This window comes from Cebus imitator, unplaced genomic scaffold, assembly GCF_001604975.1.
Source record: "Cebus imitator isolate Cc_AM_T3 unplaced genomic scaffold, Cebus_imitator-1.0 Scaffold399, whole genome shotgun sequence".
Lineage (NCBI taxonomy): Eukaryota > Metazoa > Chordata > Mammalia > Primates > Cebidae > Cebus > Cebus imitator.
Window position 1 is genome coordinate 1,223,036 of NW_016107714.1, and position 14,931 is coordinate 1,237,966.

At 38.8% G+C, this 14,931-nt stretch overlaps 1 protein-coding gene across 7 annotated transcripts in view; it reads left to right on the plus strand.

The window, feature by feature from the left end:
* POLE4 (DNA polymerase epsilon 4, accessory subunit) overlaps positions 1–14,931 on the plus strand; it is a 57,281-nt gene that overhangs the window by 2,578 nt on the left and 39,772 nt on the right. For 3 of the 7 annotated variants that reach the window (XM_017508772.1, XM_037731432.1, XM_017508778.2), the window contains exon 4: positions 6,017–6,335. The exons of 1 other annotated variant lie outside the window; for it this stretch is intronic. Coding sequence is in view for 3 of the 6 variants with exons in the window: in XM_037731432.1 (XP_037587360.1) it covers positions 6,017–6,030 (14 nt within the window). In the remaining 3 variants the exon portion in view is untranslated. Of the gene's footprint in view, positions 1–6,016; positions 6,336–14,931 lie in introns of those variants that run through there. 3 more of the 7 variants (XM_017508773.1, XM_017508777.1, XR_001819105.2) reach the window with 2 other exon arrangements.

The following is a 14,931-nucleotide window of genomic DNA, read 5'->3' on the forward strand; positions in this document are numbered from 1 at the left end:
TTTTTTCGAGACAGAGTCTTGCTCTGTTACTCAGGCTGGAGTGCAGTGCCACAATCTCGGCTCACTACAGCCTCCGTCTTCCAGGTTCAAGCAATTCTCTGCCTTAGCCTCCTGAGTAGCTGGGATTACAGGCACCTGCCACCACGCCCTGCTAATTTTTGTATTTTTAGTAGAGACGGGGTTTCACCATCTTGGCCAGGCTGGTCTTGAACTCCTGACCTCGTGATCCCCCCCACCTCCCTGGCCTCCCAAAGTGCTAGGATTACAGGCGTGAGCTACCGTGCCTGCCAGTTTTGTCATTAAAATAGCAAATGTTTGAAATATCTCATTTTAGCTACCTTGCCTTAGAGCTATTTCTGCTACTTAATTCTTAGATCAGCTTACTCTTCACTACACATATATAGTCAAGTGCTGCATGTGACTTTTTAGTCAGCTGTGGACTGCACACATGAGGGTGATCCCATCAGGTTATAATGGAGCTGAAAAATTCCTGTTGCCCAGTGAGTCATAACATCCTAATTAAATACATTACCTTTTCTATTTTTAGATATGTTTAAATACACTTACCATCGTGTTACAGCTGCCTACAGTATTCAGTACAGTAACATGCTGTTCAAATTGGTAGCCTGAGAGCAATAGGTATACCCTGTAGCCTAGGTGTGTAGTACGCTATACTGTTTAGGTTTGTGTAGGTACATTCTATGGTGTTCACACAGTGGTAGGATCGCCTAAAGATGTGATGCATCTTTCTCAGAATGTATCCTTGTTGTTAAGCAACACGTGACTGTATTTTGGAATAGCTTAGCAAAAGCCATGTACCCTCAGTTCATTCTCCCAGGGTGTTCTCATTACCTCCTCCAAGTCTTATTACTTTCATAAATCTCTTGATTTTTTCCACTGTTTTTTACTCCTTTTGTTCTGCATCTCCATGTCAACTTAGGCCCCTGGTCCTTCTGATAGATATTTTCTAAATGTCTTATTAGATACATTGCCATGGCCAGCTTCATGCCTAGACTATTGAGCATTCTTTTAATTTGTAGATTTTTCTGCAGCCTTTCTTTCCACCTACTCATTTTTCTTAAAATTAACTTCTGTTAGTTGCTCACCTAAGGCAGGCACTCCTTGTGACAGACTTTCTGTAAGTTCTCCAGTCAAAAATGTTTGGAGCCTACTTTACCTCTTCATGTTTAATGACCAGCTTTTCAAAGACATGAGTGATATGATCAGATTTGTATTTCAAGTTCACAGCATTGCTGCTCTGGGGATAATAAACTGGAGGGACTAGGAATAGAAGTGGGGAGATCTTATGTAGTTTTCCTCTCTAGCCTCTGTCACAGCATAGTGCTTGGCTTGGATTTTTAATAAATGGCCATTTATTGAAGGGTTGCTGTGTTCATTTTCATACTCTGCTTTCATCCTCATTTATCTCTGTGATTGAATCCCTCTGCTCTGTCCTATATTGGTAGGTGTGAATGTTAGCCATCATAGCACCTGTGGGTTCAGTCTGCATTATATTTTGTTGTACTTGGTAAAATAAATGTTCTTATGTCCTTAGATGTGTATGGTATAAGTAGAAGCTTTTTTTCTTTTTTATAAGCAATATAGATTCATGTTTAAAAATCAAATAGTTACCTAATGGCTTACAATGAAGTACAGGTGCTGCTGTCTCCCCACTGCGTTTTGAGCTTTTCTGGTGGTTATGTTTATTTCTAACTAATATGCTTACCCATTGATTTGTCAGTTGTAGATGATATGTGTTGACTTCCTGCTGTGATAAATGAAAATTTGGCTAACCTGTAGAACCCCATAAATCCCCTCCTGACTTTCTGATTTTTGGTAATTGTATCAATAGTTTTATTTTCTTTACCTTTGCAGTTTGTATAACATACTAGAATGTCTTTGGTGGTGGTTGTGTCCAACTTTTAATGTATTTCTTGACTCCCCAGTCTGTAAAGTATGACTGTTAGTGAACGTATCCCTTTTCCCTTTTTAGTTCACGTGTAGCTCTCAGTTTGTGTTGTCTATACTGGTACTTTGACGTTGTGAAAGCTGATAACATTTATATCTTATCACAATTAAACCTTTCATGCTTTATCTCTGGTTGATTGTAGAAGCTGAAAATGAAGACTGTGAACAGCCTTTCTCTACCCTCTCTCTGTCCCTTAATTCCACATTCAGGTCCCTTCCCTGCAAATAACGGTTACTGGTTTTCCTGTGTAATCTGGATATTTTATACAAATATGTTTATATGTATATTCTAAGTCTTATGAAATACGACACATGTAAAGTGTGTGCTGTAAATGTAAAGTCAGTAAATGATAAAATGAACACCCTTGTAACCACCATGTAGGCCAAGTGATAGGCTATTGTCAGCTCCCAGAAGTCCCACATGTATTCATTCATCATCATACCTCTTCTCCCCTTTCCGACATTACTGTATCCTTACTTTTTTGGTAATTACTTCCTTCCTTTTCTTTATAGTTTACTGTATAAGCATACATCCCTGAACACTAAGGTTTAGTTTTGTTTTTTTGAACTCTCTGAAAATGGAACCAAACCATAAGCATTCGCTGGTCAGCATTTGTCACACAACTGTTTTCTTTAAGGTAATACATTTATGAGATTCATCTGTGTGATTGCACATAACTCGTTTGTTCATGTTCCTTACTGCATGACAGTACCACTGTTGAACTATTTTAATATTGATATTTGGGAAACCTTTTTTTTTTTTCCTATTATAAACAATTTTCCGTGAACAGTCTTGTACGTATTTCTCCAGGATGAATGTATATGTATGTATAAAATATATAATACTGCTGGGACCTAGGATATATCGGGTATTCATATCTCCATCTTTGGCAAGTACTGCTGAACTTCCTGTATTCCAGTTCACATTCCTACCAGCTGTGCATGATAATTCCCATTGCTCCTCATTCTTACCCATACTTGGTATTGCCAGAGTTTGATTTTTGACAAGCTGGCACTGAATGTAAGTGATAGTTGCATTGTGGTGTTAATTCATATTGCCCTGATTATGGGTGACATTGAGCATCTTTTCATAATCATGTCCAGTTTTTTTGAGGGGTGTCTCCTATTTTTCTGTTAGGTATTTTCGTTTTTTTCTTATTGATTTATAACAATGCTTGGTATATTTTATTTCATTTTTATTTTTAATTTTTTTTTGAGATGGAGTCTTGCTTTGTCACCCAGGCTGGAGTGCAGTGGCTCGATCTCTGCTCCCTGCAGCTCCCCCTCCCAGGTTCAAAAGATTCTCAAATAGCTGGGACTACAGGCATGCACCACCACGGCTGGCTAATTTTTGCATTTTTGGTAGAGACGGGGTTTCGCTGTGTTGGCCCGGCTGGTCTTGAACTCCTGACCTCAAGTGATCCATCTGCCTCTACCTCCCAAAGTGCTGGGATTACAGGCGTGAGCCACCGTGCCCAGCCATGCTTGGTATATTTTAGATATTAATCTTTTTTAGTATATGGGAAATATCTTTTCCTGCTGTTTTACACTTTAAAAAGGTTGTCTTTTGGTAAGCATTAAAAGATAAAGGTAGTCAAATGTATCCATTTTTTTCTTTATAACTAGTGCTATTTGTATCCATTTTAGAAAATTTTCCCTACTCTGTGGTCATGAAGACATTCTCTTATATGCTAAAATCTTTGTAGTTTTGTCTTTCATAACAGTGGTGTTGAATTTCTGTGTATTGGGTTGGGGTCCAGTCTCATCTGTTTCTTCATAATTAGATATCCACCTGTCCATAACATCTCACTGCTTTGCAGTGCTGCCTTTCTTAGCAATTAAGACTGTTTCTGGCCCTTCTGTTCTATTCCATTGATCTATTTGTATCTCTTTTGCATTCATGGGTATTCTCACATCAGTATTACACTGCCTCTCAGTTATGGTAGCTTTATCTGAGAGAGCAAATCTTCCCACCTGGTTTTTTTCTAAGTATCTTTGCTATTTTTGAATCTTTGCGTTTTCATGTACATTTTAGAATCTGTCAAATTCCACAAAAAGGGATATTTAATTGAGATTGTATTGAATTTATAAATTACTTTGGGGGAGAAACGATATCTTTAAAATAGTGAACTCTTCAGTTCATAAATATAGTCTACTTTTCCATTTATTAATATTTAGTTTTTAATAAAATATTTTACCTGAAGAAATCTTGACATATTTTGTTAAATGTTGTTCTCTAAGTACTTACTATTTTTGATGCTATTGTTAATGGTATATTTGAAGGGAAAATTTTGTTTTCTAAATATTGCTGTATTTAGAAATATAATTGATTTTATATGTTAATTTTGTACCTAGCATCTTGCTTAGCTCCATTTTTAGTATTTTTTACTTAAAAATTTTGTTTTGATTCAGTTCTTACTAATTTTAATGACATATTTGTTGATTTTTGAGTTTCATTAATTACATAATAGTATATCGTGCTAATAATAATAATTTTGTGAAATTCTTTCCAATCTTCATATTTGTTTTTTTCTTGCCCTACTGAACTGGCTAGAATCTCTAGTACAGTGTTGCATGGAAATGTTAAGAACAGGCATTTTTGACTTCCAAGGAAAAGCTTTCAGTATTTCCTTAGTAATTATGCTCACTGTAGATTTTATGTAGATTTTTTAAACAGATTATGCATGTTGCATCCCTGTTTATAAGAGAGATTAGTATTTTTTTCATACCGTAAGCTTCATACAATTCAGGCAATTACATGCTTTTTATCTTTTTTTTTTTTTTTTGAGACAGAGTCTCACTCAGTTCCCCAGGCTGGAGTGCAGTGGCACAATTTCAGCTCATTGCAACCTCTGCCCCTTGGGTTCAAGTGATTCTCTTGCCTCAGCCTCCTGAGTAGCTGCAATTACAGGCTCACACCACTCTACCCAGCTAATTTTTGTATTTTTAGTAGGGATGGGGTTTTGCCATGTTGGCCACGCTGGTCTTGAACTCCTGACCTCTGGTGATCCATCTGCCTTGGCCTCCCAAAATGTTGAGATTACAGGAGTGAGCTACTGCACCTTGCCCACTTTTTATCTTATCTATTATCTGGAAAACTTTTTTAAGATTGGAATTATTTTGTTTTGGACTATTTGGTGGAATTCAGTGATGCTGTTAGAGGGGTTGCAATGCCAAATTTGATTAGTGCATAGTTTAGATTTTCTGTGTTCTTACTTAATTTCTTCTGTCTGCTTATTTTACCAATTTCAAAGAGTTGTGTGTTAAAAATCTGCTATGATTATGGACTATTTCTTCTTATATTTCTGGGCCTACCATCATATATTATGAAACCATGTGATTAGATACATACAAATTTAATATTGTTACATATTATTGGTGATTGAGCCTTTTCTATTTGTAAATTGGCTATTCTTATTTCTAATTGTGCTTTGTGGCCTAAAGTCTATTTTGTTTAATAATATTAAAGCTTATCAGCTTTCTTTAGTTAGTATTTGCATGGTATGTATTTTTGTAAATTTTTAATTTTTATCTTTCCATGTATTTGTGAACAGGATTTAACTGGATTATTTTCCTAAATTCAGACAGTCTTTAACTGGAGCACGTAGTTCATTTATGTTTAACATAATTGGTCGTATCTATGAATTTGAATCTATTGTCTTATTTTGTCCTGCTTTCTATATTCTTGTTTTATATAATATATTATTTCATTTCAATTTTGGCCTTCTTTTAGATTATCATTTGATTTTTTTGTCAGCTTGGAAGTTAAATATTTCTATTCTTTTAGTGATTACTCTATCAGTTACTGTGTAAGTCCTTAATTTATCAAAGCCTAGTCAGTACCTTTCCCTTCATTCTCAACAAATTGAGATCTCAGAATCCATTAACTCAAGTTTTCAAATTCCTTGTCTCCTAATTTATATGCTGTTATTGTCATGTATATTTGGTTTGTCTTTGTCAAAAGACTGGGCATTAACTTTGCCTAGTTTGTTACATTAACCCAGCTCCTGAGGTCTCGTGCTGTACTCATTGTTCTTTGTACGTTTAGGTACTTTGGATTGATTGCTGAGTGGAACAGTTTTGTGAGCCTTCATCTGCAGCCTTCAGTTCACCCTTCTCTACAGGCCTCAGCTTTGAAGAACGGAGCCTTTGCGCTTAAACACACTCTTCCTGTTCTGCAGTTACCTATGCTGGGATAAGCAGAGATCTCATCAATTAGCTTTTCTCTGCAAGGTCTTCCACTACTTCTGTCTTCCATGTCAAGCCTGGGTGCAGCAACTGCTGCTTGGAGCAGAGATGAAGAAATGTTCTGCATAAGTGGCTTACTGAATGATGAGGACCAGAATAAAGGTTTTTGATCAGCTTTAGTCTAGTGTGCTTTATAATCTTGCCTTTGTTCTTGCCTTGTGACTGGAGAGCCACCATACCTGGTCACCGACCTTCCTGATCTTTCCTGCCGGCCATTCTAACCTGCAGTCTTTTCATTAATTTTGTTCTTTTATTTTTCCAGCACATCACCAGAAAGTGGTTCCAGAATTTATGAACACCACTTGCCCTCAGGAGTTCAAATAAATATGGTCCTAGTTTGAGCCAGTTAATTTTTTTGTTAAGTTTTATTGACATATAATCCACATACCCTATATTTCACCAATTTAAAGTGTACAATTTAGTGGTATTTAGTATATTCACAAATGTGTACACCAATCACCACAGTCAATTTTAGAACATTTTCATATGAATGGAATCATGTAATAATGTGGTCTATTGTGTTTGGCTTTTTTCACTTTGATAACGTTTTTAAGTCTTATCCATGCTATAGCATGTACCAGTAACCTCATTTTTTAAAATTGTGATAAATTGTACATAAATTGGTCCCAGTCTTCACTGGTCTATGGCAGTTTCTTTGTCTTTCCTCATTTTTCATGACCTTGACAGCCTGAGTAGTGCTGGCTGGGTATTCTGTAGGATGTCCCTAACCAGGGATTGTCTTGTTTTGCTTGTGATTAGTTCTATAGCATTGCATGTGATTTTGAGCATTAAACAGACCCCAGAGGCCCTTCTCTAGGCCTCCTATTATTGCAAATGGGAATTTGAAAGGACATCCTTTCAAATTGATGTATTTTGTTAAATGTTATTCTCTAAGTACTTAATATTTTTGATGTTATCGTTAATGGTATCTAAGGAAAATTTTATTTTCTAAATACTGCTCCATTTTTGAGATAGACTCAGATTACAGTTTGTAGCTCATTCGTGGGATGTGAAATCAATGTGTGTTGCCACTAGCGTTTTGAAATAACTTGAGTTTAGTAAAAGTAAGTGTTCTAATTGTTTCATTTACATGTGTGTATATTTGGTCTTTGTGTAAAATGTATGTGGTAGGCAGAAGGGAGGCCCCCATCACCTTCACCTGCTGGTGTTATGCCCATGAACATGTTACATTACATGGCAGAAGAGATTTTGCAGGTATAAGTCACATTACGAATCAGTTGACCTTCAAGTAGATTATCCTGGATTGTTTGTGCAGGCCCAGAGTAATCACATGAGCCCTTGAACAGCTTTGCCCCAGTTGAGGGCAGAAGAGACTGTCAAAGATTTAAGGCATGAAAAGGACAAGGCCTGCTGCTGGTTTTGAGGATGGACAGGTCATAAGGCAGGAAATGTGGGCAGGCTTTAGACGCTGGGAGTGATGATCACCAGCGAGGAAACAGCCTCAGTCCCCCAACTGCATAGAAGAGAATTCTGCCTGTAGTCTCTCCAGTTGGATGTGGATTTTCCCCTCAAGCCTCCTCCTCAGAGCCAGGCCAGCTGACACATTCTGAGACATTTGCTTTGGCCTTGTGTAACCCCAAGCAAGAGATATAGTCATGCCATACTGGACTTCTGGCCTACAGAACTCTGAGGTAGATAAGTGTTGTTTACCTTCAATTGGCTACTGAATTTGTGGTAAGTTATTATGGCAGCAATAGAAAACTAATATATTTCTGACTGAAAGTCAAGGTAAAAAAAAATCAGAAATACTGCTGTAGTGGAAAGGATCCTGGACAGGGGCGGAGAGACACTGGTTCCCATCCTGCTATTCATTTCTTCCCATGATGTGGTAATCACTTACCCTTCCTGAGCTTTCTCTTACCAATCAAGTGGGTTATTTTTAAGTTTCTTCCACATGACATTTTTCTTTTGTGAACTTCGTTTTTTTCCGGCAAAATTTACCTCTTTCAGTGTACAGCTCTGAACTTTAATAAATACCTAAAATCACCATCAAAAGATATAGAAGTTACATCACCACAAAATTCCCTCATGCCATGCCTTTGTAGTCAACCCCTCCCACCAACATTCTCCCTGCCAACCAGTAATCTATTGTCCATGTGATTTTGCCACCTCCAGAATGTCGTATAAATCACATCACACAGTATGTAGCTTTTTGAGTCTGGCTTCAATTTAGCATAAGGCATTTAAGGTTCATCCATGTTGTGTGTTTTCAGTAGTGTGTTCCTTCTTATTGTTGAATAGTGTTTCGTCGTATGGGATGTAAGTACCACAGTCTGTTTATCTGCCAATTGAAGGGCATTTGAGTTACATCCAGTTTTTGGTTATTATGAATAATGCTACTGCAACATTTGCTTATAGGCTTTTGTGTGAACATCACTTTTTGTTTCTCTTGGGTATAAGGAGTAGGATTGCTGGATCTTATTGTAAGTGTATGTTTAATTTATTTTCTTTTTTTTTTTTTTGATACTCAGTCTCACTCAGTCACTAGGCACCAGGCTGGAGTGCAGTGGCGCGACCTCAGCTCACTGCAACCTCCGCCTCCCGGGTTCAACCAATTCTTCTGCCTCAGCCTCCTGAGTAGCTGGGACTACAGGTGCGCGCCACCACGCCCAGCTAACTTTTTTGTATTTTTAGTAGAGATGGGGTTCCACCATGTTGACCAGGATGGTCTCGATCTCTTGACCTCGTGATCCACCTGCCTCGGCCTCCCAAAGTACTGAGGTTACAGGCGTGAGCCACGGCGCCCGGCCGTATGTTTAATTTTTAAAGAAAATGCCAGCTATTTTCCAAGGTGGCTTTACTGTTTTGCACTTATACCAGCAGCGTTTAAGAATTTCAGCTGTTTTGCATCCATGTTAGCAGTTGGTATTAACTTAAAAATTTTAGCCATTATAGTAGGTATGTGATGGTATCTCACTGAGGTTTAAATTTGCATTTATCAGATATGTGTTATGTAAATATTTTCTCCCAGTTCCACAAGAAGTTATATTTTGAAAAATTCCATAAATGCTTCTAGCTGCACTCAGCTCTGTTGGTGAGATGACTCAAATGAGGCACCTGTGCCTTCCAGGGGACTCCTCAGTTTTCCACCTTTTGGTATAAGCCCTGTGGAGGGGCAGGGCTTCCTTTGTGGTCAGCAATTCCTGTGTCCTCCGCCTGCCTCAGTGTCTATTAGTCGTAGGCTAATGGATCAGAAAGAGACCAGGCATTCCCAGTGTATCTGGCTGGGAGCACTACAGTGGAATTTCCTGATAGTGGAGGTCATGCTTGGGGATGGGGAAAAGCAAGCTATTGAAGTCTGATGTTAACAGTATGAAGGCCTAATATTCAGAAAGAATCAGAGAAAATTATGCTAAAAAGTAGAAAACTTATTTATTTATTTAGAGATGGAGACTTGCTCTGTCATCTAGGCTGGAGTGCAGTGGCATGATCTCTGCTGACTGCAACCTCCATTTCCCGGGCTCAAGCGATTCTCCTGCCTCAGCCTCCTGAGTACCTGGGATTACAGGTGCATACCACCACACCCAGCTAATTTTTTGTAATTTTGGTAGATTCAGGGTTTTATCATGTTGGTCAGGCTGGTCTCAAACTCCTGACTTCAAGTGATCCATCTGCCTTGGCCTCCTAAAGTGTTGGGATTACAGGCATGAACCACTGTGCTCAGCCTAGAAAACTTTAAAATGTGTTCCTGATTTCTAACTTGTATCTGAACCAGAGAGTCTGACATTCTTCATTCAAGGCTTCATATCTCTGGCACATCTTAACACTTAAAGCATTTTTCTTTTTTTTTCCCTGATTAGCTCAGAATGTTCTCTGTACCCTCTTGCATTTTTAAAATACTCTTTAAAGTTTTTCTTTCTCCTTCCTTTCCTATAGGAATCTAGTTTCCCTGATCTGATTTACAAAATCTAGCTAACTTGGAATCTTCAAGAAACAGTGTATGGTATGCTGTATGCATATCTGGATCAGGATGGTGAAGTAGATATGTCTCACAGTCTCTCTAATGCCTAATTTAATAAATGAGCAATCCCCACTCCCACCACCAAGTTCATACAAATTAGTAAAATATTTTACCTCAGCAATCAAACAAGGAATGGGGCACATGCAGTGCCACAAACTTCAACCAGTAAATAAGGAAAGGCATGGAAGATTCTAGAATTGAGAGGAAGTGTATTACACAGTAAGGTTTCTCACCCCATCTGCCAGAAGTCATAACTATGTGTCACCCAGACTTTGAGAGTTTTTATGCTCTCTGTCAGGAGGAAAGTAAACCAAAGCGTTGGTAGCTTTTCCCTTTTCTGACTGTGGAGAAGTGGAAAGGGTTCCTGGGGAGAAATGGGTGAAGCAGATGGAGATGGAGATGAACTCTTCAGTGGATGTGAGGGCTATAGGCTAAGCTAGAGGATGCGTCCAGAGCTTAGGGGGTGGAATGCAGCTCCAAACAGGTGGAGTAAATCCTCCAAGTTGGCGCACCTTCTAAGCTGAATTCTCCCTCTCCACTCCCCATACCTTCAGGCCAGGTATGTAGAAATACATAGAAGCGCCCTCAAACTGTAGCTCAGTTGAGAGCACAGATTGATCTTAGGCATGGTGGGAAGAAAAGTGGTCAAGAAAATGGATGTTGGAGCCAGTATCCCTAGTTCTAATCTGAGTCTCCTTCTTATGAGGCATTAGAGAAAGGAGACTCTGTGAGACATATCTGCTTCACCACTAAGAGATTAATAGATTGTTACTTGAAGCCCCGTCTCTACTGAAAATCCAAAAAAAAAAAAAAAAAAAAAAATTAGCAGGGCATGGTGGTGGGTGCCTGCAGTCCCAACTACTTGGGAGGAGAATCATTTGAACCCAGGAGGAAGAGGTTGCAGTAAGCCAAGATGGCGCCACTGCACTCCAGCCTGGGCAACATAGTGAGACTGTCTAAAAAAAAAAAAAAGAGAGATTAAGTTCCTTGAACAAGTTACTTAATTGTGCTGAAACTTTCTCATCTGTAAAATGGGATAGTGATAATACCTCAGGAATCTTGTGAGGACTAAATGAGTTAATATATGGAAAGCTCTTAGAAGAGCAACTGACACATAGGAAGTGCCATATAGTTGTGTCAGGTAATATTGTTATAATTGCATCACAGCAAAATGGAAAGACTGCCCAAACAGCAGAGTGAAAAGAAGTAGCACAACTATATAATAAGCAACAGAAAAACCAAAAAGTATCCAAAAGGCATGGAGCCCAATATAGAAGAAAGCATAGCCCAAGGAACAGAAGAAAATTCCTCCTGAGTGTTTGAATTACAGAATAGTAATATCATAAACTCAACGAAATGAGCCCAAAAGCTAACTAATACATAAAGAAATCAAGGGAGGTTGCAGACCTCACTTTTCATTGCCAAAGTCAATTTATACTCTCTAAAATGGAAATATGATTTAAAAAAATAGCTTGAATTTCTTAAAATTTTATAGTCTCTTAACCTTCAAGGAGTGTATTCAGAAATCATTTTTCTTATGCCAAAGAAACAAAAGTCCAGCATAAAGTTCATTTTCACTTGGAGTTTTTTCCTTCTGTTAAATTTTTGTAAAGGCAATTTTAGTATTTTGTAATTAAAATAATTACATATTATTTTATGTAAGTATTTCTGTTTACCTGTCTGCTCATTCAACCCATCTTTCTCCCATGGAAGCATGTGTAAAGTGATTTTTACTTAATGACCGTTATTTCTAGGTGGTGCATTTTTAAAAAATCCTCATCTGTTTTTTTTTTTTCTGCATTGCTTAGTATATGATGCACATTGTTGTGATGTGAGGAGTAACCAGAGGAACTAGGAGGAGATTGGAAGAGCTTGGTGATACTGGGTTGGGATTAAACAGTAAATCTCTGAGTTGGCAATGAGATTGCTTGTCTCAATGCTGTCTATTGGTTTCCCAAGAGTGAAAAAATCTTCCAATTTTCTGGCAGCCAGATTATACCTTTTTTCCTGTTTTCTCTGGGACCTGAGAGGTGATAGCTTCCCTTGGACAATAATCCCTGTTCCAGTACAGGAGTTAGAGCCCCAAAGGCGACAAGGATCTCACTTGTAGAGTGCTACAACATGCCAGGCATTCTCATGATGCATTATTATACCCATGTCACAGAAGAGGAAGTAGGCTCAGAGATATTAAAAGAGTGAGCTTGAATGCTCACAAGTATTAAGGGGCAGAGCCTAGCCTGAATTGTGATTCCATGATTCCATCCCCATCACTCTCTAGGAATGACCTGCATTCAGCCACAAATCTCTTCTAGGTTGTCTACATAGACTGTATTGTGCCCAGATAGGTTAGGGAAAGTTGCCTTTTTGAGCCCCTAGGCTCATGTCTGGTATACCGAAGAAGGCAGCATGTTGAGGCAGAAAGGCCATGGAATCAGAATCAACAAACATAAGTTAACTCTCACTCTGCTCTTTCCCAGCTGTTCAGCACTGGCAGGACATTCTGCCTTCCTGGGCCACTGTTTCTCTGAAATGAGGAAGTAGACATGATAATGATAGAGGGTGTGCTTGGAGCATTCATTGTTTTGGGCCCTGTGTTAAGCACTTTAGGTATAAGATCTCATTTAAGTTTCCTGACAACTCTGTGCGGAAGGTACTATTATGACCTCAATTTTACAAATGAGAAAACTGAGGCTTAGACCTAAGGTTGCATAGCAATTAGGGTTAGAGCTGGGATTTGAATCCAGCCAATGTGATTCCAGGGCTTATATTCTCAGGTAGCTATACTGTGACAGTCTCTAAGATCCTTGAAAGCTCTCAAAATGACGTTTCCAGACACTGGAAACACATCTTTGGACAAGGGTAAGGTGAGGATGGACATGACACACAAAGGTATTTACACTTACACACACATACTCTCTGAAGATGACATGTCATTAGCATGATGAATTATTGGTCACTATCCAGTCCTCTATTTTTGTAATTCTACCTGGAGAAATGGAAATCTGGGGTAATGGGCAGATTTTGTTTTTAGGAAGTCTGACATCTGAGGGAATGAGATTGAAGGCCTTACGTGATTCACTAACTGGAGAGCGAAATCAAGGAGTGAGTTATGGCCAGCAGACTGCTAGCTCTTTCCTCCACTGCCACCAGTGAAGGATTGAAGAGGTGGCCCGATGTTGCCTTGTGGTAAGCCCTCACCACGGTACCTGCATAGCCCCACTGTCTGGAAACGTCACATTCAGGTACCTTTAAACACTGCAATCATAGATCCAACATCCTTTGTTCTGAGCCCATCTTTCCCTAGCAACAGTTTGATGCTGACTTGGCTTCCCACGTAGCTCTGTCTGTAGGGAGAGAAGGTGCTTGTTACGGGAAGTTAGGCTATTTGCATTCACTGTGACATTGATTTTGCTTTGTGAATGAATGGGGCCATTTCTGGCCATGATTTGTCGATCCTTGCTGCTTCATTGTGGGGAGATGAGAGGAGATGTTGGCCATATGTACTTGAAGTATTTCAGTCCTAGTGAGTGATTCCACTTACAGATTGCTGACTTGGCAAACCATGCACAAGCAAGGGATATGGGCAAGGAATATTTTCTTAGAAAATTGTATACTACCAGAAAACACATACATTAAAAGAAAATTTCCCACAGGAAATGATATAGGAAGGAATTGAGACATTTTTATCACTCATACTTGGGAGACTGCAGACTGTATTAAGCCCATATTCATAAAATTCTATAAATGTTTCTATGTTTCAGATGATTTGGTGGAGGAAGAAAGAGAAGGGAAGAGCTGTAGAATCAGGAGAAGATGAGCTTCCCACATTGAGGGTGTGGAGTATTGTGAACCAGGTCCAAAATAATTAAAACACAAATTTCCAGTCTCAACACAAGACAGACAGCACTGCCACTCACTGACTGTTGTGCTAAATTACCTGGCAATGACAGGCACCGTTTTCTGTATTAGTGTAAAGGTTAATTTGTTGTAACATATATGCCTAGAACATACTGGCTTAAATAGTTTTTTTTCTTCCATGTAACATTTCAACTGATCTAGACTAGCAGGGCAGCTCTGTTCCATGGGGTAATTCTGGGAACCAGGCCCCTTTCGTCTTATTGCTTTGTCTTTCCTTATCATAGCACTGTCCAATAGAATTTTCTGTGATGATGGAAATGTTCTACATTCATGGTGTGTAATATGGCAGTCAGCAGCTACCTCTGGCTATTGAGCAGTTGAAATGTGGCCAGTGTGACTGAACCAATGTGATTAGTTCAAAATAAAGATTGAACTAAAATTTTAATATTACTTTATTTTAATTAATTTAAATGTAAATAGCTGCAGGTGGCTAGTGGTTACTGTATTTAAAGGAGCAACTCTAGATCAAAGCTGGGAGGTATCCAAGTCTAGTTCGAGTCCACAGGAAGAGGGAAGAGAGTGTTAGTAGGGCAAGGTGCTTGTTTTTAAGTTGGCAGTGACCCAGAATTTGCACGCATTATTTTAGTTCAAATCCCACTGATCACACTTAGTCAACTGACTATCCCTACTTCAAAAACAGCTAGGAAATACAGTGTCTGGCCAGGAGGCCATGTGTCCAGGTACAACTCTATTATTATGGTCAAGTGACAGATAGATTTTAGTGGACATCCAGAAGTCTCAGCCACAGTATCTCATCTTTGCAACTCTTAGCTGTGTGTCTGTGTAGAATGCTCACATAAGCATTTCTAAGCCTC